Source organism: Perca fluviatilis, chromosome 6, assembly GCF_010015445.1.
Source record: "Perca fluviatilis chromosome 6, GENO_Pfluv_1.0, whole genome shotgun sequence".
Lineage (NCBI taxonomy): Eukaryota > Metazoa > Chordata > Actinopteri > Perciformes > Percidae > Perca > Perca fluviatilis.
The window spans coordinates 29,128,941-29,153,875 of record NC_053117.1 but is presented as its reverse complement, the minus strand read 5'-3'; the positions used below and the strand labels follow the sequence as shown (position 1 = coordinate 29,153,875).

At 39.4% G+C, this 24,935-nt stretch overlaps 2 protein-coding genes and 1 long non-coding RNA gene across 3 annotated transcripts in view; 2 read left to right on the top strand and 1 right to left on the bottom strand.

Moving 5' to 3' along the window:
* The first annotated feature begins 1,127 nt into the window (after positions 1–1,127).
* Positions 1,128–17,718, top strand: LOC120560038 (protein shortage in chiasmata 1 ortholog). The gene is made up of 28 exons (XM_039802146.1): positions 1,128–1,202; positions 1,606–1,681; positions 1,775–1,904; positions 2,532–2,622; positions 2,705–2,895; positions 3,010–3,172; positions 3,634–3,739; positions 3,818–3,959; positions 4,053–4,157; positions 4,916–5,045; positions 5,508–5,602; positions 5,991–6,236; positions 6,742–7,227; positions 7,669–7,899; positions 8,037–8,225; positions 8,369–8,461; positions 8,810–8,991; positions 9,077–9,149; positions 9,251–9,320; positions 9,989–10,164; positions 10,241–10,346; positions 11,928–12,039; positions 12,716–12,837; positions 12,986–13,073; positions 14,425–14,556; positions 14,852–15,001; positions 15,906–16,713; positions 17,379–17,718. Coding segments are annotated over exons 1-28 (4,581 nt in total). The 5' UTR covers positions 1,128–1,200; the 3' UTR covers positions 17,465–17,718.
* A 457-nt stretch (positions 17,719–18,175) lies between these two features.
* tal2 (T-cell acute lymphocytic leukemia 2) lies at positions 18,176–23,762 on the top strand. Its single transcript, XM_039803618.1, has 3 exons — positions 18,176–18,565; positions 21,175–21,298; positions 22,414–23,762. The coding sequence occupies exon 3, from the start codon at positions 22,428–22,430 to the stop codon at positions 22,764–22,766; it is 339 nt and encodes a 112-aa protein (XP_039659552.1). The 5' UTR covers positions 18,176–18,565; positions 21,175–21,298; positions 22,414–22,427; the 3' UTR covers positions 22,767–23,762.
* Positions 22,660–24,935, bottom strand: part of LOC120560778 — a 58,276-nt gene continuing 56,000 nt past the window's right edge. The window contains exon 4 of the long non-coding RNA XR_005639509.1: positions 22,660–22,759. This is a non-coding gene — a long non-coding RNA (uncharacterized LOC120560778). The remainder of the gene's footprint in view (positions 22,760–24,935) is intronic.

The window sequence follows — 24,935 nt, the reverse complement described above, 5'->3', positions numbered from 1 at the left end:
AATGATGCATCAACTTATATTATAAGTAAAATAGTGATAATGACATATATAACATATTACCAATAATAAACCTAACCTATAGTGGTAATTCATGAAAACAGTAATTTAATAATAATAATTATAATAATAAAAGGAAAATTTAACTAAATCTATAAATAATAAATAAATGCACACACACACACACATATGTAAATAGCCTACATATAGATACATACATATACATAATAATTATTTAATTAATTAATTAATACATAGCCTCCTGAGAACCGAGGAAAATTTTGTTTTTCCTAATCATATTTTTTGTGATTCCCTACCTGTTTAAGGTTAAAAAAAACATCTCACAATTTAATTTTTAAAATTTTTATTTATTTACAGGATGTCCACTGTAGTGGGCAACAGGATCATTTGATTACGAAAACAGACAAATTTGGTAGTTGTGGAGTCATTTTTTACATGAAGATTGTCCTGATGTCCACTATAATTGACATTCATAAAATGGCAAATTTTTCAAAAGATACATAATGTAGTTGCTATCAGAACTCAATATATGATTCCTAACACCTTAATGAACAAGAAAATATATGATTATCATAGTAACAAAACCATAGACAAACAATATTTGACTCATCTCTTATCTTTCCATAAAATGTGCTTGTTCCTATGCTGTCCATTTTGGATTGAAAGATAGAGGCAGTTCCCAGCCTCCCAGCCAATCAAATAACACATCACTGAAAAGCCCAAAATGTCCTCTGTACAGTACAGCAGGAATTAAGAGACTTGCACAAAAGATTCCAAGGAGAGAAATGAAACTCAAATGTCCACTACAGTGGACATAAGTCAATGGGCTGGGTCTCAGGAGGATAGAATAAGGAACTATAATAAGAACGTTTGGAAAAATTATTTATTAATAGTTTTTTTATAGAGTAGATTTTCTACCTACTGCTGTCTTGTTTTTATGAATACAATATAATACTCATTATATCTTCAAGTGGTTTATTTACTAAACGTATTCCATTTTATTATTTATTATCTTTTTAATTTTCTAAGGTTTTTACTAAAGAAAAGTCCAAAACAAACTGAGATGCTTCAGCTAATAAAACAAAACGCCCCACAGCGCATGCGTGACGGTTAAAGACCACGTCTGTAGCTAGTTCATCTTCAAAGATCATTGACACTTAAAATAAAGCCGTTATTGTCATTATGTAAGTTTGATGCTAACCAACACATTCTGGTTAATCACGTTTTTTTTGGAATTTGGCTGTTGACGTTTTAATTCTATCAAATATTTTAGTTGAAGGACGTAGAAAACAAGTTAAAAGTCTCCTAGCTTACGCGTTAACGTTACTTGGAAGATATCGCTAAACTAACTTTAGCTAGCTAGCTAACATAACCGAAGCTAACACTGCTAAAGTTGCGGTACAGTATTATACGATTTATTTTGTGATAGTAGACACGCTAATTTTTAGAAATTTAGTTAATGTTACCTGTTTGGGGTGATCTGTTTTAGGTTTTCGTTAAGATAGTGGTGATTATAAAATGAATGTTTTCCTGAAAATATGTTTAATTTAGTTTAAATTAACGTTACTGTTTTCATGATTTTTACAGGTCTGAAACTGACACTTCTTTTCCTACTCAAACCTTCTCTGCTAACAGTTTTAAAGCTCTTGACTATGTCTTTGAGGTGAGTTTTTGTCTTGTTATTTTTACCTCCGGATATTATCATTAAACCTCAAAGCTATGTTGTCCTGCATCCCTCTCCTGTCTTTTATTTCAGACCACCACCAGTCTGAAAGTGATGATGAACCTACTGGCTCTGCCATCACCTTACTGTACTGGTACCAGCGACCTGTACCCGCACAGTGGAAAGCTGCCTGAAGTCACGTACAGGACACCGTGGATCAGAGGTATACAAGTGGCCTAACTCATGTCTTATAACCACTATGTTGACTTTATTTTTTACGTTTTATGTGTCATGTAAAGGGTTTTTACCTTTAATTTCAACACAATATATAGCCCAAGGCACTGTAGCCCAGTGTATATTTTCTACAAACTACATCATTTGTGAGAAAATTATATAAACTTGTAACTCCCATTTTAAGATATACAGTGTGTGATTTTGGTATTAATGCCATAATATTATTTAAGTTTGTATTCTGTGACTGTTAAAGGGGACATCACAGTTCGGTGAAACAAATTCATCACTTTCTTTAACTAATCTATTTGATTAAAAGTAAAACTCATCATTTGCACTCTCCTAATAATTCTTCCTGCTCAGATTTTTGCATATACAAGCACCATCTGTTAGGTTTTTATTAAGCAGTAAACCCAGGACATAACTGTCTGAGCGTACTGTAAAGACCTACTGTAAGGCTGAAATGTTTTTTCACGTTAACTAAATTTATTCCAGTCTAACTGAACAAACTGTATAACTGAAACAGAGTAGAAAATGTGGTACATGAATACTTGTATATGATTTGTGTCAAACTACCCTAAATGAGACCAACACAAATGTTTTTTTCCACTTGTTATAGGAAAGGTGATCTCAACCTGCAAACTCTTTGTCAGTGGTTCTGTGCTCGATGACCTAGGAGCAAAAAAGCAACCAGATAATTCACCAGAAAGGTTCAGAACTGTCTCCCTGTACATCATTTTACTCTCATTATCTTTTATTGTTGGAGTCGTAATTTCACTTTTTATATTCCAGATTTAAAGTGGCTCTGAGTGAGGTGGAAGGGGATGTGGAGATGATACCCAGCTCTAATCCTGACTCACTGATGGATCTTGACCAGGATGAGTATGTTTGCCTTTTAAAAGAGTCACAGGTCAACGATCCATGTCAGGAGTCATTTTTCAAGTGGACAACTGACCAGATGAAACATGGAAATGACAAGAAAGGTAGTTATTTCAACATCTGTCAGTTATTTTTATTTCAGTATTCCCTCATACAGTGAATTGGCTGTTTTCATTGGTTGTCTTTCTCACTGAAAATATTTTTTACGTCCGTCAAAGATCTCCTTCTGCCAGAAGAGCTCATGGTTGTCGATTACCTGACACACTTTAAGAGACATTTGCCCACGCTGAAAGCCAAACTGTCCAGGCTGAGGATGCTTCCTGTGGCCGACCCTCTGCAGAGCTCGACAGGAGATGCTATCTCTGAGGATACCATATTCAGGTGTGTCATGTTCATCCTTCAAAAATACAAAAGTATTAGCATCAAAATACACTTAATACCAAAGGTAAAAGTAGTCTTTATGCGTAATGGCAGAGAAGAGTTTGTTGTTCCTCACTTCACTGTTGCAGCCGGTAAAAGTGAGACTAATTTTAGTTACTTTATATACTACCCGACAGCTTGTGAATTAACTCCTGGGGATCAATAAAGTCTAATCTTATCTTAATATTAATACATTATAATTAATTTGTTGGTTATATTTTGTAATATTAATCTAAATCTACAAAGTAACTTTAAACTTAAGTTATCAAAAAAATGTAGTAGAGTAAAAAGTACAATATTTGCCTATGAAATGTAATGGAGTACATGTATTAAGTAGCAGAAAATGTGAAATACAAAGTGCAACTACCTCAAAACTTTATTTGAGTAAATGTACTTAGTTACTTTCCACCACTGCTTTTCAGGCACAATGCGTCTTATGAAAAACCTCCTGATGTGTACGCCAGTGACATTCAGACGTGTGCAAACATTCACGAGGAGTTTGGTAAAGAGTCACTGATGAACGAAGAGGTAACTAAAAAGGAAAATGCCAAATGATTCGCTTCTTATGTATGAAAGTGATTAAAAATGAATATTTTTCCCGTGTAGTCTCTGCTGCTGCCGGTTGTAGTTGACACACTGGATCTGAGCCAAGAAACCTGCACCGCCTTTTCAAGCATTTGCAGTAAAATGGATTTTGCTCCTGAACCGCTGGATGATCAGCTTCCAGACCTGGATATGCTTTATAAAGGTAAATAACACTACATAAAGTGAAATAAGATAAATAAAAATGCACAGTAACAAAGCAAAGTAAACTGATATACTGCAGTCACATTTCTCTCAGCTTCCCTTGCAGATGCGTCAGTATCGGTGGATATTTCTCGGTATGAAATACCAGAGGAGCTCGGCAGGAAATGCAAGATGGAAGAAGCTCTGATGGAGCTGGCAGGTAACCGTTACAGATAGAAAACACAAAGAGTAACTTCTTAGTTGATCATGTTTGGACAGAAATACTTTTTTTTTTACAGCGGCTTGTTTACTAAATATTACCACTTGATTTTGAATACAGTGGTGGGAAAAGTATTCAAATGATCAAAGTAGCAAAACCACACTATTAAAATACTCAAAAGTAATCATCACTCATTAGGCAGAATGGTCCCTGTCAGTGTTATATTATTAGATCTTCATTAATGAGGTATAAATTATGTTTTGTAAGTAAAATCCTAAAAGTAATTAGTACTGTTAAATAAATGTAGAGGAGAAGAAGTACAATATTTGCCTCTGAAATGTAATGGAGTAGTAAGTGCATTTACTCAAGTACTGTACTTAAGTACTATAGTATTTTCATTTTATGCTACTTTATACAGTACTTCTAATACATTTCAGAGGGAAATACTGTACTTTTTTCTCCATTGCATTTATTTAACACTTAGGAGTTCCCAGTTACTTTTTACATTAAAAAAAAAAAACGTATATGTTTCCATGACATTATGCACTACTAATTTACTCAGGAAAGTATCTAAAACTTGTTCCACATTGACCAATTACAACATTTTCAATGCTTCTACATGTGTTTGTTACTGATAAATAGAAACGTTTGGTTATAGTTGGAATGAGAGTAGTGCAAAAAGTAGTGGTATGGTAATGTAGAAAACTAGCATAATAGAAAGTTTTACGTCCTGTGCTCAAATCTAATTTTCCTCGAAGGCCGCGCAATGCTTCCGACTGAACTGGAGCTGGAGGTGATTTTGACCCTGAGTCCCAAGAAGGGTCAAACACAAATCTGTCTGTCCACATGTCAACTCCAAGAGGAAGAGTTGTCCGCGCTCAGCAGACGGTGAGTGACGATACAGCATTTATCCTGATGGGGTTTTACCTTATTTTCACATATTTTAGTTACTGAACATACAATTAAAAAATAAGTTGCTCTGACATTGCTCACCACATTAAATTTAAAGGTCAAATTCACTTGTGGCAAAGTTGGCTCAGTGGGTAGAGCAGGCGCACATATACTGAGAGGTTTATGCCTCGACGCAGAGGTCCAGGGTTTGAATCTGACCTGTGACCATATCCTGCATGTCTTCCGCGTCTCTCTCACCTAGCTGTCCTATTAAATAAAGGCAGAAAAGCCTAAAAAAACTAATCTTTAAAAATCCACCTTTAAGACATGCAGAGGATCAAACATTATTTGGTACAGCATTAGGAGCAGATGTGACTGACAGAGTGAAGTCCTTTTGTGGTAATGTAAGTGTTAATATTGCGTAGAGAAGCTCTTGTGACATTAATGATTGTCATGTAGATCTTTGGTGTCGGCGAGAGCTCAGGACGAGATGGAGACGGCCCTTTGGAAGGCGGAGAAGCATCCAACCTTTGTGGTGGGCTTTCTGTTGGCAGGTAAAGGTTTGGATTTGTGGTTAAATAACATTTTCCACCTGATACCAAGTACTAAGGTGATAATATTTTAATGAACATCAATCTCAAATCACTACATTCAGTTATTATTTAGGTGTTGCAGCAAACAAATACATAAAATGAATAATTAGAAGTTCTGTATATAAAATAAAATTATTAATAGAAAAACTAATTTTAACCATACAAGAACCATTAAAGTCAAAATTATAAGGCGAGAGTGCGGCAAAGTTAACAAGGTATGGTTTGGTTTAAGGAGCTGATGGGATAACATTTCACTGGAAATTGTACCCTGGCAGTTTAAGAGACCTACACTATAAATAACTCTATATAAGATGTTATTACAAATCTAATCTGCTGCATTTTCTCACAGAGCCTCAAATATATGAACCAGCTGTCGACTTCCAGCCGCTGTCTGAAGCCTGGAAGGTCATACAATCGGAGAAACAAAGCGGTGTCAGTGTCGGTGACAAACTGCAGTCAGAGATGGAGACGGGAGCCCCCCAGGTGTACTTGTGCAGCAGCAGTGAGTTCACAGAGAGCATGAGGTCCGACCTTCCCTCCACCGAGGAGGAAAAGATGGAAGACTTCAAAAAACTGTCACCTGAACATGTGGAGAGTGAGTAGTCTGTTTTTTTAATTTTTTTTTATGGAATGTGTTCCATGACAGAACATAGAAGTGAATGTGGTAATTTATTAGAGGCTGAATTCTATGTACGTATATTTGTTATTATAGTAAGTTGAGCTAAAACAGTTAGTTGATTGATTACTAAGTCGATGGATAAAAGCATTCATTGACAAATTTGATAATTGATTCATTGTTTAGGTAATTCCTTTAAGTAAACTGGTCAAATACATACAAATTACAGCTTCACAAATGTGAATATTTGTCTGGGTTTTAGTTTTCTGGAACAGTAAACTAAATACATTTGGGTTTTGGACTGATGGTCATACAAAACCAAACAACTTTAATATGTCAATAATATGGCTTTGGTCAATTAGGACACTTTGCACTATATTCTGACATTAGAGACTCAACAATTAGTTGATTGTTTGATTGAGGACTTAAAGGTTCAGATAGTTAAAGCAGATTTGACGGATCATCTCATCTCCTTTGGTCTCAGTCACAGTCAGATCCATCCTGATGAATCCCGCAAACAGAACTCCGTTACCTCAACTGAAGAAATGTGAAATGGCTGCTTCTCCTGCTGCAGCTACTGCGGACGACACCTTTCTTCAAAAAGAAACAGTTGCTGATATGTCTCAGAGCGCCTTCCTGATGCACCCTGTCAACACAAACAATAAGGAAGTAAAACCTGCCATCTTTATATTTTCAAAACCTGCTGCTGTCACAAACACCAGAGACAAAGTTTCAGACGAGAGTTTTTTAGAAGTTGCAGCCAGGTTCCCTGCTCATAAGAACGACGTTGACACGAGTAGAGACGACTGTAGGACAGAGCGGAGCGTCGTGTCCTCCAGAGACGATCACAGAGGTCCGCTGGTTACGAGACGGCCATCGGAGAAGGAACTGGACCCGCTTTCCACCTTCATGATCCTGAGATCTCAGCAGATGGCTCGGGTTACTACAACACCTCAGAGCTCAACTCCAGGTATGCTGTGATGTTAATTCGGTTTAAATGACTAAATAGATAATGCATTCATTAATTGTTCCTATTATAAAGTCTGAAGATGATTTTCATTGCCTCCTTTATGTTCTTGCAGCCGTACTTTTATAATCTTTTCTCCTGATAACTAGATGCTTTTTGTATGTATGCATGTCACAATGAATACGAATTATAGGCCAGTGGTAGGTAGGTAGTAATATTAATATAATAATCATCAAGAATCATCAGAAACCTTACCTGGACATATCGATATTAAAATTACCATTATTGAAGTTAGACTTTATGTAGGATTTAATTTAGTTTTTAAACTTTGGCTCCATCTTGTGGTCATATCAAGATTGCGTCACCAGAGTTTTATGCATATAAAACTATCCAAGTAGTAACTGTAATTATCATTTTTATTATTTCTCGTCCTCTTTTTATCAGCACCAAACGAGCACCAGCAAACACCACCATCCGAGCATCATCAGCTCCCTCCAGAGCAGATGCAAAGATCAGATCAGAGGCCGATGTACATTAGTGGTGCTGTCTCAGGAATTGCCACCAGAGAGCAGAAAGCCGCCTTTCAGTCAATGGGTCACCTCATCAGTCATCCTGTCCCTCAGTCCATCCCTCAGGACAGACAGGACAGCAGAGTAGTCCAAGTCCAAGCTACCGGTACAACACTTTCACGCCACCTTCCGTTAAATATAGCAAAACATTTCTGAAATTGTCCTTGTTGGAGGAAGCATGGATACGATGTGATGCGTTTGTAGTTTGTTATTCCAACCCCTTGTGCTCTCGCTCCCTTACAGAGAGCCAGCAGCGTGCCCACTGTGAGCTGCAGGCCTTCGCTCAGCCTTGTTTGGACTCTGCTCGACAGCTGGGCCTCAACTTCCCAGTATTGGGAGACTTCAGCTGCCTGGCCCCGGACCAAACACACTTCCTTCTCAAACAGCAGGAGAAGGCGCTCTGCAGGACACAGAAGACAGAGCTGGTCAGAGGTACAAAGTATCATTCCATATTCCAGAAACACATTTGTAAAACCTTGTATTTGGCTTGCAACTGTATGTAGTACAGAGACATTAATTCAGTAAATCGGTTAGAAAAGATATCAAACCCCCTGCTGGCCTTGTGTTGCATACAGATCAGGAAGTGCTTTTCGACCAGGCAGCTCTGATTCACATGCTGGTGACATTCAAGGAGCTGCTGCTGAAGTGCGACCTCAGTACTGCATTGGGTCAGTATAAACTGACTCTAAACCCCCTTCAATCTTGGTTTCAAATCTTAACCATTTCTGTAGCTAAGATATGAATGTTTACTACTAAATACAGAAAAAAAACATCCTTAGTTATAAGAGTTAAACACTTAAACTTTGCTTCAACAGGACAGCGTGGGTCTGGTTTTATTAGATTTGATTGACTTGACAATGCTGACAACAAAAACAAACAACTGTCATTATGTTTTGATTTAGATTTAATTTCTGCACTGGTCACATCCTGGTCCAGTCCAGTTTTCCAACTATTTTTAACACTGATCAAATAAGACCACATCAGTCACTTTATGGTCTTCTTCTTATGCACTAAAGAGTACCTGACCAAGGCAGCTGAGGTGTGTGCTGAGCGGAGTCTGGAGCAGCTGGTGAAGAGGCTGCAGATCGTCCTCTACCTCAGTCACAAGAACCAGGAGTGCAACCTCAAACTGCTGGAGCTGCAGCAGCTGCTGGCTGCATGGCTGCGCGGCAGGACAGGACCGAACACTGTGGAGAAAGTCAGTTTGACCAGCATATCCGTCCTGTTTCAGTGTTAATTTGTGAAACACTTGCTATGATCTTGGTTGATTTTTCTTTTTGCAGATTCTTGTCATAATATCAGTCGACTCTGACGAGATCAGATCTTCAATCGTCAGCAGTTTGAGCCACGCCACTGGTGAGCCACCCTTCATCTCTTATCAGCTACAACAGCAGCACCACTAATACACTACTGTAGATGTAAGTAAATGTAAGTATGTTTGCTTGTCGTCGTCCCAGGTGCTGCTGTAACTGCAGTTTGTCCTGAGGAGGACAAGAAAAAACTGAACGGTGCCAGTGTGGTCAGCAGGTAAAAATGCATAGTTGTTTATAAATGCATAAATCACATTAAAAATGTGTGGTGGGTTAAAATATATACAGCAAAAAAAAAAAAAAAAAAGTAATTTAGTGAGTTTTATGAACATTAAAGGTGCAGTAGGTAAGACTTATAAAACTAACTTTCTGTCATATTTGCTGAAACTGACCCGTTCGAGTAGAACTACATGAAGCTGGTCATTTCAACAAAAAAAAATCTGGCTCCTCTGCCACCACCTACAACCTATAGTGCAATTTGCAAAAATCCACAGCTCCCTGTTCAGATGCACCAATCAGGGCCAGGGGGGGTGTCTAACTGCGTGTCAATCACTGCTCATGCACACGCATTCATTCTCCCTTGTGCAGGGAGGGGCTTAGGAGACCTTTTTGGGCTTTAGCGGAAAGGGGGAAGGGATTGAGAAGTTGTCGATGTTCAAATTTTTTGGCTAAGTCCTGGATCTTGGCAATCCTACCTACAGCACCTTTAAGTAAAAATCATTCCTCGTATCATCATACTGTATGAGTAAGTAACCAGAGTGCTTTGGTGTGTAAAATGGAGAAAGTGGCAGTTGTTTTACTGTGTTGAAGGACATAGTTCAAGCTGCTATGTTATGTTGAACAAAGCTGAACAAATGTTTGCTCACTCCCATCCTGTTCCACCAGCATGTACGACAGTGTGTGCGTGGTGGTGTATGAGCAGCACGTAGGGCCCGACTTCCCCTGGAGCTGTTTCTCTCTGGTGGTGGAGTACGACCATCCAGGCCAGTCGCCATGGGCGACCGTGTGCAGAGAGAGGAGCATCAGTCACCTCGCCTTCAACACAATCCTCTCCGACACTGGTCAGCTGCCACCACATACATATTACTGACACTATTGTACAGTGATATGTAATTATATTTATTTTTTTCCCAAAAGAAAAGGGAAAAGCCTCGTGGTGCCTGGAGGACAATGTGCCATATGTGTTGTCAGTGACAGAGGGGCTTCTTAACTGTCCACTGCTGCTACAGACACTCGAGTCAGGGTAAATGTTCTCATTCATTTACTTTACTTTTTAAATTACATTACATTTAGCTTTTATCCAAAGCGACTTTCATTCACACACCGATGGCGGAGATGGAGTGTCTTGCCCAAGGCCATTCGACATTCAGTCAAGTCTAATTAAATCCTATCCCTCTGGTAAGAATGACAAATACCTGCATTTCCAATACAGGGCAATATTACCAAGAATCAATGTAATTTTACAGTAAATAAAATGGTTCATAAATATTTTGACTAAGATCAGAGGACTCCATGGCAACCACAAACTTATCAAACTTATCATAATCAGCATTTCATATAATCTACTGCTCTATCTGTTAAGGGGAAATCAGTCAAGATTTAACAGAACTTTCAGACACTGAAAAATTGGGTTGGTTAGTATCTGTAGATTTTCATTGTACTGTATTCAATTACCAATTTAAAGCGTTTCTCAATCACTTCTTACAGTTATAAACGTTTTGTTTGTTTCGCCTTAGCCACTTCTACCTAGTTATCGGTGGTTAAGGAAAAGGCTAAGAGAATCATTAAAGATCCAAACTACCCGGGTAAACAGCCTTTTCTCCCTGTTGCGGTCGTGAAGAAGGTAAATACACTGAGCACCGAGAGGCTCAGGAGGAGCTTCTACCCTCAGGCAACTATGATGCTAAATGAGGACACTACCTAAGGCTACATCCACACTGTTATGTTTTCGTTTTGAAACAAAAACCATCTCCATCTTGGGCGCCTGGGTTGCTCACCTGGTAGAGCGCGCACCCAAATACAGAGGCTCAGTCCTCGATACAGTGGGTTCGGTTCCGACCTGCGGCCCTTTGCTGCATGTCATTTCCCCTCTCTCTCTCCCCCTTTCATGGCTTAACTGTCCTATCCAATAAAGGCCAAAAATGCCAAAAAAATAAATAAAAATAAATAAATCTCTGTCCATGCAAGCGTTTATTTATATGATCTCTGTCCACATTAAGTAAAAAAGTAAAACCAAAGATTTTTTTGCTTAGACCGACAACAAGGTGGAACGGTTACTGAAAGGTATGCGAGCCTACCTAACCGATAAGACTGACTGACATGGGTGTCTGCGTAGTTTTTTCCAAAGGTCTCTGTTTCCGTCCGTCCAGACTACAACACTACCTCATTTTCAAACTTAAACGGCGTCAGCAGCATTTCCAAATGTCTCCGTTTTAGTGTGGCTGTAGCCTAAAATCCTCAAATTTGAGAGGTATTGGTAATACATCATTTACCAAATTAATAATAATCATTTTAAAACTTTTAATTTTAATTCATTGAAGTTTTAAGTATTAAAACAATTATCAAGTGTTGCTGATTCATTTTCTAGAGATCATATTCAAGTAATTGTTTCAGATTTGCTGGTTATACTAGTGTATCTCTCTTAAGGTAACCTCCACCTCACCTCCAGATAGAATATTTCTTCGGAGGACATGTTAAGAATAAATCTCCCCACAACAATTTCTACAGTCAGGCTTTTAAGTGTTTCTACCGTATTTGCCAGTGATGATAAGCTATCATTTAAAACCATACGGTGAAAGTTATCTGCATGTGTGTTATGTTACAGGTTTAATATAACTGTGCTTGAGAGGAGCCACTGTCCGTCCCTGCAGATGCTCGGAGGAACCCATCACTACGCTGTGATCACAGTGGATGAAAGCACCGCTATCGTCATTCAGGTACCATGAACAGAGATACAGTACCTGCTGCATCCGTCAAAACCCACACGCACGCACGCACGCACGCACGCACGCACACACACACACATTTTAACCATTTATTTATGTCCACATGAAGAAAAATGGTACAGGGACACACATATTACAGATGCAGTACAATACATACGCAAACTCATGGACCAGTGGCATGCAGCAGGTCTTCACAATATCACTTAATAAGCACAATACTCAGTTCTTAAGGGTATAAGACACACATGCACACACCCACAACACAATCCATTATGATGCTGAATTTCTTGTTTTTATCTCCCTCTGGTGAGCTCCTTGGGTATTTCATGGAAATGTTTAACAAAATCTTCATATTGACAACAATAGACCTTTTTCACGGTGTATTCAAAACCATTAATGATGGCTGCATTCCATTTAGAGAGGCCCTGGTATTGGGCATGCTGACTCACTGAAATAGCTTACTGGGACACTTGATGGAATTGAGCCATCGTTAAGGTTATCAATTTCTATGACAAGTCAAAATGTCTGCTGTGAAAAAGGTCAATAGCTGATACTTATTCAGTTTCTGCAACTCTGTGTGTGTGTGTGTGTGTGTGTGTGTGTGTGTGTGTGTGTGTGTGTGTGTGTGTGTGTGTGTGTGTGTGTGTGTGTGTGTGTGTGTGTGTAGGAGGAGGATGAACTTTGTCAGGAGAGAGCCAGTGAGGGAGTAGTGATGAGGCTTACCGCTCTCTCTCTGCAGTACAACTGCTGTTGGCTCATCCTGCACTGCAGAGACAGCCAGGGAGGAGGGTCTGTGTCCATACATACATACATACATACATACATACATGCATGCATACATACATACATACGTAAAATGCAGCACACACACATACAAACAAAATCTTCTACACAAAGACTCACCGTCACTGCTTCCGTCTTTCTTTTGTGATTGCAGATTTTCCAGCGAGGCTTTTAGCAACTTGGTGTTGGTTTATTCGTCTCTGGTGCTCTTCAGCATGAAGTTTGAGGATCTAGACATCAAGGTAGAACACAAACACGATTCATTGTTCTGCCCTCCACTGTTCTTGATTTTACAACTACAGTATATGTCATTGCTGTCAAATACATCTCAATTTTTCAAATGTGAGTCTTTGGCTATTAGACCCTATCTCTATCTTAAATGTATAAGGGGTAGAGAGGCCATGGGTGGACAGAAATATCCCCCCAAAAGAAGAGGTAATAAAAGAGAAATTGGTGATTAAATGTGCATGTGTACGCATACGCTATACCTACTTTACTGGGCAGCAACTGATCTCTAAGTGACAGGAAATAAGACGTAGAAGTGCACGCCAGAGGAACAACTAATATTTATTCTAAATTTAAAAGCTGATGTCATAATTGAGGCCACGCTGACTGCAATGCAATGGTGAGGTCACGTTGACCATGATGACTTCACGATAAACCATTATGCAATTATGAGGTCATACTGATAGGAACTAATGACAAAATAAATGCAATGCATGAGAGCAGTATTTGGTTAGAATAAATCTATGATCTGAATGATTTTACCCTGTTAGAAAGATGTGAATAATGCTAGGTCAGCCATGACCCAATAGATAATATAAATAAAGCCGTAATCCAGTGACCATAAGAGAGACCACCACCACTAGTTATATGCATGACTTACCAGGTATTTAGGGCTTCAGGGGTCTTTGATTTGCTGTCGACATCAGGGCGAATATAGGATGTGTAGGCAGAGGATCACATGAATGAGGATCAGATGTTGCAGAGAGGAACATGAAAAACTTTGGTTGGCGGTAGTAGTAGCAGCCCCCATCCTTAAGGAATGCCCTGAATAATGCTGAGGTGATACGTTGCATTTGATTGCTCTAAATAATGGCTATACCAAGTCTATGGGGAAAAGTCCTTTAGGGCCAGTGGGCATCACGTGACGGGCCGGGAGTTGCAATTCCACTGTTTGGCCACTATGTTCAATTAGCTTTAAAGCCCGGCGTACTTCCTGGGGGCCTGATCCCCCCCCCTCCCCGCTCCTAAACCAACTTCTCCAGACTCTAGGACTGGAGGTCACAGGGGGGTGAGTGGGCGTGGCTTAGCCCCTTTTTCTAGCGCTGTTGATGTTGATACCTTTTTCACTAAGGCAACTGTTTAATTTCCAGGTTAGAGGCCCTTGAGCATAAACCCAGGGGTTTAGTTAATCTTTAAAATGTAGTTACTGGTACACATATATATATTTTTATATATATATAAACCAACACTTGACTCACTCTAACCACTAGGTCTCTCAACAAATAAAATGAGATGTGAATTTGAATTTGTGTAGATGGTGGGCAAAATAACAATATAAACCACTTGGTCTTCTTCTGTGTTTGTCAGGTGCTGATTGTGTCTGAGGTGACTGAAATAGCCAAATGGATCAGCCAGATCTGCTTCCACAGCCTGATGGCCAGTAAGAAGGACCCTCTGGACTACCTGGACCGAGACTGGCTGACTGTGATTCCCTCAGAGGTCATCTTACATAGAACGTTAATAGACTGGTCTTGTATTTAGTTGTAAAGGGTCTTCTTTGGTTTCATTAACTACTTCAACCCGACTCATACAGGGTACCTGCAGGGTAAAATGCCTGAAGATTTTCTGTGGCTACAACTTGAACTTTTTATTCATATAATTTATCGGTCTTATATCAAATAACCAATATGCCTTGCAACTTAACACTACATGGCTTTCATTTTTACCCTCCCCCCACATGAAGTTTTTCTAACTTGAGTTTGTGTGGTACTATTGTTGTTTTCTTTCCCTCCAGGAGGAAAAGTGTCTGTTGCGGTTCCCATGTATTAACCCTCTGGTTAGTCAGCTAATGCTGAAGAGAGCTCCATCCATCCAGTGGCTCCTGGGGGCCTCTCTGTCTCAGCTGATGGAGCTGCTCCCTGAGGTGCCACATAAAGTTCTCAAGGTGATCAGACATATACCACTACACTAAAATACACTACGTGGATACTGTATGTTGCTTTTTTGCCTCTGTAATAATATATTTTATGTCAGCGGGAGCTGAAAGCAAAAAGGTTGATGGGATTAATACATTTCTAAAAAAAAATGTTTACGTGAATGCTGTCAGTCTGATTATCAGACCAGATTTCTGTTACTTTATTGCGACATTTACATTTTCTTTTGGCCTGAGAGTACTCTAAGAACCACATTAACTTACAATGTGTTGTTTGGTTGTCCGGATAGGATAAAAACAAATTAAGTCCTGAAACATCCACTCTACTTGAGTGAAAGTCATGGCAGCCGTAGTATTTTTATTTTTCAATTTTTGGATTAAATTATTACATTCAACATCAAACGGTGTTTGTGATCTATTTCTTTGTGATCTTTTTCGTGACTTCACTAAGAATAAGGGCTGTAACCGTTAAGTCTATACAATGTCAAAGTAGTTAAAAACACCCAACACAACTTTGGAATACCATATCTTATTGACTAGAATATACTGTATGTCAAATAAAAGCAGCCAATTCTCACATCTGAGGAGCTAGAATCAGCAATTGTTTGCAATCTTTGCTTGAAAAATGACTGAAACGATTAACAGATTATCAAAATAGCCAATTATTTAACTCATTTTTAATCTAACTAACCAATTGATCGACCAATCATTGCAGCTCAACTGAGAATAATAATGCATTACTGCAGTTCCCAGTTAGTATCCTATTAGTGTATCGAAATCATTATCCTTTACCATAAACTTAATTTCTACAGGACAGACTATACATTAAATGTAATTCACATTAAATCGATAAACGCTGTTATCTTTTCAGTGACATTTTAGCCCTTAATAGCCCCTCTTCTCAATCTGGTTTTAGCTGTTCAGTGACACCACCTCCCTGTACCCACTGACCACAGAGCAGCCAGAGTCTCAGACATTCATCACTGAGACAAACCAACAGAGCAGTCCACCAAACAGCTCCTGGACCACCACTGCTCACCGCGAGCACGTGAACCCTGATCCACGGCCAGAACCCCCCATCGACCCCCACCCGGAACTATTCTGTAGTGACCACAACACCAGCTTCCTGTTCGGAGCGGATCGCGGCTTCTGTGAACCCGACCCAGACTCGGTGGCGCAGGAGGGCAACACAGACTTCAGACTCGACCTGAGTTCTTCCTTCAGCAGCCCAGATGTTCACCTGCAGAGGAGCTGGACCAGCAGGGATCCATGGCAAGAGGAGGACAGAGGCAGAGAGGAGGTGGCGTTTTCTGGCTGGAGACGCAGAGCTGGGGCAGTGGGGAGAGTTGTTGGAAGAGTGAACGGTGAGTGGGCACAGAAGGCCACGACAAACCTCAACGCAGACGCTCCTGCAGTCCACCTGGACAGACCTTTCAAGCTGGACTCTGCGTTCAGTTACAGCCCCGTCCTGCAGCAGCCGGTCAACAGCCAGATGTCCACGTACTCTACAGTCTACACTGACCCCCAGCGTCCAGATAACCCCCACATTTCCTATGGTCCGAGCCCTCCCACACAGGCCACGCTGTGGAGTCAAAGTCAAAGCAGCTTCAACTGTCTCAGAAATAGTAGAGAGGCGACGGCTTTTTCAACCAACTATGGCTCCAAATGCTGGATGGGACAAGAGAGGAAGAGGAGGGGCGAGGCTGCAGGTTTGGTTGGAACAGGTGAGTCCTAGTCGCTATAGGTGCGCTTCCATCCAACGTTTTTCAATAAAAGCAAAATGCGACAATGGAAACCGACTTAATAAAAATGTGACTGCAACCGTTTTCACAATCAATACATGAAACAAACATAAATGTCATATTTCCATCACGCTGTCCATGTGGTTTCCCACCATTTGAGGTTTAACTAGTTCTCTTTTTAAATGACGTCATCTCGTTTTGCTCTATGTTGCATAACAGTAGGGGTGCACGATTCAGAAAATGTCACGATTCAATATTGATTTTTAGGCTCACGATTCGATTCAAAAACGATTCTCGATTCACAGTATGTAAATGTAGTTACTTCCCCCATGTGATTGCAGTAGACATACAATTTAAAAAAAATATGAATCGATTTTTGGAATTCTATGAATCGATTTTTGGAATTCTATGAATCGATTTTTGGAATTCTATGAATCGATTTTGAATCGGTAGAGCTTGAATCGCGATACAAATGTGAATCGATTTTTTTGAACACCCCTAATAACAAGAGTGGATGGAAACACATTTTCTTCCAAATTGATTCCAGTTTGTGCTACAGTTGGATGGAAACCTGGCTTTTATGTTTTTGACTCTCTTTTTTTAAAGTGTCCTTTTGTTTACCAGATTGCCTTGTGTTTGTTTGACAGTGGGGACACCGGTGAAAAGGGCGAGGTTGAGCTATGAGAAGGTGCCCGGCCGAAGTGACGGACAGACTAGGCTGAAATTGTTTTAGTCATGAATGCTTTGTTCCTGTGGCCTGTTTGAAAAGACAAGAACGTTTTGTTAAATTCAAGTTATAAATTGCATAGTTCGAGTCATCATTCAGGTCAAATTACGTTTTACTTTGCCTGGTTTGATTTTTTGGGATAAAATGTCTTTATCTTTGGCATATATTCTGTTAAGTAATAAGTAACAATAATAAGTAACAAGTAACAGTGCTCTTGTCCATTCCTGTTCTTTTTTGTTGTTGTTGAAGAATTATAAATAATTAATTTCAGTCAAATAGTTTATTAATATAAAATACTGATATTTTATCATTTTGCAAATATTTTGAAATTTTTATTTTTTGTAAAATATTATAGTGTTATAGTATTTATTATGCCTTGTTTTAAAACGCTTGCATTTACAAGCACAAACAGTATTTGTGATTTATTAAATCAAACTTATAACACTTGTTTATAATTGTACGTATTATTTAATGTCCTGTGCTGTTAAGCATTCATAACTGGTGTATGAACAGACAATGAATTCCAATATAACACAATTGTAATTTAATAAAATATCTTTTCAAAGGTGTAGCTAAATACTGCCAAATACTAAACATTTAAAAACCTTACATCTTCTTACAACTACATTGTGTTATATAAACACATCATTATTACATACATACATTTATTATGATTCTATACCGCTTCTAAGTAATAAGGGGTTGTTACCAATTTCTTTTTACAAAATAAGATTAAGCATCAAGATTACAACAGTGTGCACATTCTGCTTTTGTTTTCCTCCATACAGAGCATGCTCAGTAGTGAAAAACAAACTGTGATTTATGGTTGGAGGAGTGGGATCGAGGGTCTTTCCCAGCAAAACTGATAAAGCGTCTCATTTTAGCAGCTCCAATGGTGGGGCTATTTCTTTTTTTTTCTCATTTAGTGAAGCAATCCCCTTATCATCGTCTCTCAGCATGTGGAGAGAGTGCTTATCTTCACGAGCCAGCAGAGTGAAGCCAGCTCCCTCAGGAATGATCCCCAGACAAAGACAACCCCGAGGGACATCGACTCCAAGCCTCTCTGCCTCTGGACAGCCACATCCAGCACTGGCTAGCCACCGCCAGGTTTTTAATTTTTTTTAAACATCTCTCTCTCTCTCTCTCTCTCTCTCTCTCTCTGTGTGTCTCTGTGTCTCTGCCGGCCTCTGCCTTCTAACAAGCAGTGGACAAACAAAGAGAAAGACTAAAATGTTTTGTTTTTTTAATGGCACAGGAACAAAAGCTGTGGGGCAGGATGGTCAAAGGAGTCCCCACATGAAGGCTCGGTAAACAGCAGCAGTAATGGTGCTGTAATTTCCCCCCGACTATACTAAAAGCCCTGGACTGAACGGGACAGGGGAGATATTGTGGGAATTAACAGGCTGTTTAAACCAATGCCATCCTTTAGATTTGGATCCCACTCTGACTACAGCTGTAAAGGTCACACAGCTGTTATCTTTAATCACAGGCAGCAGTTAACAGCAGTTAACTGTGTCACCTGTGTGTTTCCTCTCGTCTGTAAATAAAACCCACAGCCCCAGCAGAGGAGGGGGATTTCCTGTGACTTAGGTGCACAATTGTTTGTTTAAACCTGAACTGATTTAAGATGGGACAAATTACAAATCCCTGAAAGGAAATTAACAGCGGCAGAAGCAACACAACGTATTTTGACACAAGGAACAACATCGCAACATGTTAAATATAATAAGAAGAGGTAATGAAGAAATAAAGCCCCGTGCATCATCACTGGAGACAATCAATCCATCAGTTTGGCCCAATACGTGGTAATAAAGTGTCCAGTTTATCCTCCCTACATACAAAGTATGGTCAAAACCCATTGTTAGCTCAAATTAACATTCCAGTTATTACTGGGACTGCATACCGTGGCTTCATTGTATTTATTATTCTTCTTTTTAATATGAAGTCAAAGTTTGTTGACCTGTCTCTTTACAATTTAATCTGCTGGTGAAATTGTATGTTAATTGACTTGCAAGCGAGAGAGCAACTTTTGAGCGATTATTATTGGGAGAATAAAACCATATTTATTTTATTTGTTTAACAGGGTGCCAACTTCGACCTTTTTTAAGAAACAACATAGAAGGGAAAAGCAGACTTGTTTGTACTCTTTTGATCCACAACTCGGGAAGCAGACCTAGTTCCCAACAGTCGCGCTTTATCGGCAGTGAATAACATGGTTGTCGTCTGACTAATCGATTATTCAACTAACTATTGTAGCTCTACTACTGCAGCACCAATTCTATGTCCAAGAATCATCTACACACACAAGTCTAATAAACACGCTGTGAGCAATAATAAAAACCTCAGTAACCTCTGTTATTCAAGCTCCTTGCTGCCAGACCTGACCTCATGACATTTAGTAGTAGGCTTTAGTAGTCATCTCATTTTGTCTCTCACAGTGTGCTTACATATTAAAACGCTACACTTAATTTAACCTAATTAATTCCCCAAGCAGCTTCGTAGCATGTCATGCTTCTTTCCCCTAACCTGCACGACAGATACATTACAACAAATCGGGTATAATCTTCATCTGGCCGTGTAGGTGTGATGAAAGTTAACCGACTGGCCCAAATAGCCTACAGTGAGTGTGTCTGCAGACCTTCAGCCTGCAGTGGAGGCTGGATGGAGCCAGAGAGCGGCGGCGCCTGGCCTGCAGGTGCAGCCTCTTGGACGTGCAGCGGGGCCCATGAATGGCCGATTCAGAAAACGGCCCCCATCGGGCCCGTTCTCCAGGCCCGGGGCTAATCCCAGCCCCTAATCGGATTATGTAAATTCCTACTCCACACAGAGACTTTTATGGAAGGCTGCGTGTCTTTGAAACAACACTTGAAGGGTGTAAAAGGAACAGAGACAATTGGTTAAACTAGACTTGTTTTTTTTATCTGAACGGAGGTTGAAAGTGGGAGGCAGAGAAGGGGGGAGAGAGAGAGAGAGGAGTGGTTGGAGAGAGGTGAGTCAGGACGCTGTAATTTATGTGTGGCCTCTTGGAATGGCTCAACAAGATTACCATAGTCATAACAAAACCCACATTGTTCAACTGTCAATCTGGATATGGTATTTTTACCTTTTGTGGCCCAATCAGGCTGAATTCAAGAGAGCAGGCAGTGATATCAAGGTCTTTTTTTTTTTTTTTTTTACGGTGCAGGGGATGGTGGGTTGTCCATGCCTAATGTCAGAGAAACAGAAAGGAACAAGTGTCCACTGCAGTAAGAGAAGGATCAGAGAGATGAACGTCTCAGTTTCACTTCAATGGGAACGTATTTGTCACCTTTAGTGCGAACCTTCAAGGATTAAATGGGCAATGAATCATAAAAGCAGCACAAATAGTCACTTAAAAGGCTGTTGAGAAAAAAAACACACCCAGAATCCATTCAAATGTTGCATAGAGACACCTATGACAATCGTTTAAAGTGATGATTTGTGGACAATATAATCATGAAGCCACCTCCGCTGGTTCTAAATGGTAGAAGAGGAGGGGGCGTGTGTTTTAACAATCACTGCTCAGTTAACACCAACCTCACACACAATGCCACAGAGGCTCCACGACAGCACACGTCACACAATAGGGTTCACCCTGCTATAAAATGTGGGATGCGAGCATGCAGCAGTCTTACCCCATCCCTCCCTCCCTCATACTCCCTCTCGCCTTTACTCACTTCTTCCCTCTCGCCCATCAGGATCTCTCAGCGAGCATGAGAAGACACAGCTGAGGGGACATTTACTGCCGGACCCCTGGATACTGATGACCTGCGGAGGACGACTCTGCAACTGAGATTTCTGCACATTTCTACACACGTACAGGTGAGACATCTGTGGTATATTGAAGCATTTATTTCCCCTTCAGGCCATGTGTTTCCACTTTGGTAAAGTCAGTCATTAATCACCCAGAGTGTAATACAAGCAGATGTGATGTACTCTTTGCTTGCAGCTGTAATGGGAAATAAATGATGTGTAATTTGAAGATCAAATTATCTGTTCATAATAATTTGAGTTTTTTGTTGTAGAACAGCCTTTATTTAACAGCAGGGCTTTTTAGCATTTAATAGCACTATGTAAACATTTAATAAAAGGCATACTTATAATTTAGTTGTAACATACATTTGTAAGTGTTTATTAATGTACATTTGTCAACAGTTACATCTAATATGAAAACACATGTTAAACTATATTGTCATTCCGTTTATACACCAGCCTCAATTTATGGTGTGGGCACCCATTAAAGAGGACCTAACCATCCATTAAAGGTTCATATACTGTTTATAATAATAATAAAATAATAATAATAATAATAATAATAATAATAATAATGATAATAAAAATAATACTGTAATACTGTTAAAGTGTTTCCAAAATCTAAATTTAATGTGAAAGCCTGGTACAAGCCAAACAACCTTCTGAATATGAAGGAATTCCAATTTTAAACAAAAAGAGGTAAAATACGAGGGTTGTATTTTGCGGAAAGAGGCAGCAAACAACATAGATTTGGATAAATATTCTTGTACAATTTTATTAAATAATTTCTATCAATATCTGCAATTTTTGTGCAAAGAACTACAATAAGGTGGCCAGTTCCCCTCCTAACATACATTCACTCTGCTTTTTGCTTCCAGTCAGTCACCTCAGAACTAGGATTATTTTCATTAATGATTAATCTGCTGATTAATGTCTTGAATAATTGTTTTGCCCATGTATATTTAAAAAAAAAAATTAAAGTGAAATTGTCAAATGTCTGCGGGGTCCAAAACCCAAAGACATTCAGTTTCGTACTATCGTGGATGACAAAGACGAGCATCAAATATTTTACATTTAAGAAACTGGAAATTGGGCATGTTTGGTATTTATGCTTTGATTATCTAAACAGTTGCCGATTCCTTTTCTGTCAATCGACTAATCAATAAATGGTTGGATCTTTGCAGCTCTACTCGGCACCATGACCAGGAAGGTGTTCACCAACACGAGGGAGCGCTGGCGCCAGCACAACGTCAACACCGCCTTCGCGGAGCTCCGCAAGCTCATCCCCACCCATCCTCCGGAGAAGAAGCTGAGCAAGAACGAGATCCTGCGTCTGGCCATGCGCTACATCAACTTCCTGGTGCAGCTGCTGGAGAGCCAGAGCGGTCAGCCGGCCAGCCACTCCCCCACCGCTCTGCTCACCTTTCTCAGAGGAAACATGGAGCAGCTGCACTCCCCTCCACACCCGTGGGCCCTGACCAGTGACACTGAAGTCCCTTCGCCTGGATCCAGCTGCGACAGCTCCGAGGCCTGGTAGAAACCACACACACACAAAAAAAAGAAACCCTCGAGTGGACCTTCGGACACTTTTCCTGGGGTTTAAAAAAGAACTGATAATCTCCTTCCTCGAGACTCATTTTTGCCTCCGCATTTGTCACCCGTGTGTGACACTTGTTTTAATGCAGAAGATGCAATATTGTGTTATATTTGTGGACTCCAACCGTGGCTCAAAATGTGGTCACAGCCTCCATGCTGATCAGTGTTGAAATATGCTTTGCGGGTTCAAATTAATTTGTATTCTGCATGGATGTGTGATACAATATTCCATTCATGTCTTCATGTTAATATTCCTTGTTGCCGGTCCACCTGGAACTAATTTAGTTTGCAATGACAGAGTGTTTTGCAGATGAGGAAAATGGAGGGGATTAAGGAATTTCTCATTTCAAGCAATAGATTCAGCATTTGAATAGATAAAGGCTCAGCCAATTCTCCAGCCTGCAATCGTCTCAAAATAGCCAAGGGCACTTTTCTTTTCTTTTTTTTTTTAAGTCGACATGCTGTTTTTTTTTCTTGAGAAGACTAAATCTGACCTTAATTTTCATTTACGAAGGTTATGTGACTTCAGAAGAAACAGTTCTGTGAAAGACTTTTGCTGGTTCTCACCCTTTGACACAGCAATGTTCAGCATTTGTTGATTACAAATTTGTGATACTTCGGATTGGGCTGAGGAATTTCAGCAAAACTGGCGATCCTCTTTCAGTAATTTCATGCTTGACCACACAATATCTTCTCATTGAAATGTGTTTTCATTTGAGTTTTTGTAAAATACGCATGTCATATAGCCAAAGATTATGAATTGATTGTCTACTGTGAAGAGTGTGCTACTTATCTTCTGATACCTCTTTTGTAAGTTATTTCGGTGTGCTTGTGAATATGCAGTATGTTATTTATTTTAACTATTTATTTATTTATTTATTTAATGACTTGTTAATAAAAAATACTTTCTGGATCTTTTTAATTAAAGAGGTCACTATAAACATTTGTATTTTTTAAAGCAGGAAACACTTTAGGGCTACCAAACATTGAATTTCTGAGTAGACTCCAAACTATGAACTAAATCTTAGCCTGTGTTTTTTTAAACAGTATTGTCTTTAGACTCAAAACAGTCAGTATGCATACTAAAACACCTGAGTATTGAGTGTTGAAGGATATCATTGTCCAGCAATGCAATGCACACGGAATTGGAGGGAAATACAAATAAATTGTGTTTAAACAGCCCCAGGAACACCTAATAAAACAAAAGAAAATTATTAAATCCTGGGAAAACATTCTCGTTGCATAGGCATCAATACTGTACGATTTCCTGTTAGTATAAAACAGTTTAGTATGTTGATTTCTTTTCTATACTAAGTGCAAATACATAGTATACAGATAATTGGCATATAATGTATACAATGAGTATGTAGTGTGGAATAAGGACACACTGTTAGAATCCTCTGATGAAATCATTTCACACTGTGTAAGACAACTGTTCTGAAGTTAAGAGTGGAGCTGCTGTCTCTTTGTTGCTGCTCAATAAGCCCAGAAACATTTGTCCACGAGTCCTGTGATGAGCGTGTGGACACAACGCTGACCTCTGCTCTCTGTCCACTGACCAGAGGTCTCTGAGAGGAGCGCTAAAAGTGACAGCTTAACTTGTGACCCCAGGAGTCGGAGGTCATTCTGGAGTCAAACACTGTCCGGTTGACCAACGTGCAGATGGCGTTTTCTTAAGGAAAAGTTCACTTTGTTGCTACACGCGGTATTTGACAACATTGAAGTCATAACTTTTAAGTGTAAAGATAGGAATTACTTGAAAAGGAGACTGCAGAAATGTCAGAAGCCACCAATTAATTCCTGTTAAGATTCCAATTGTCTATGTAAACTCCTAAACCCAACATATCAATGTGCAAAATGTTACAATCAAATTAATGGTTCATATGGGAAACACCATCAAACTATCAAAAAAATAACAGATGAAAATAAACTATAGTTTTAATTAGGGCTGCAACTGAAAATATTTTCATTATTGATAAGTCTATCGTTTTGTTTTTAATTATTATTATTAATCGATAAATTGGTAAGTGTATAACATTTCAGAATAGTGAAAAATCCCCATTATAATTTCCCAGACTTCAAAAGTAACATATTCAAATGGCTTGGGTAT

What these genes read in the sequence shown, in the direction of transcription:
- LOC120560038 (XM_039802146.1), top strand. An exon ending in GAAGACAGAGCTGGTCAGAG is followed by an intron (nt 8,226 to 8,368) that starts GTACAAAGTATC and finishes TGTTGCATACAG; the next exon opens with ATCAGGAAGTGCTTTTCGAC. An exon ending in CGACCTCAGTACTGCATTGG is followed by an intron (nt 8,462 to 8,809) that starts GTCAGTATAAAC and finishes TATGCACTAAAG; the next exon opens with AGTACCTGACCAAGGCAGCT.
- tal2 (XM_039803618.1), top strand. Translation starts at nt 22,428, where the DNA reads ATGACCAGGAAGGTGTTCACCAACACGAGGGAGCGCTGGCGCCAGCAC.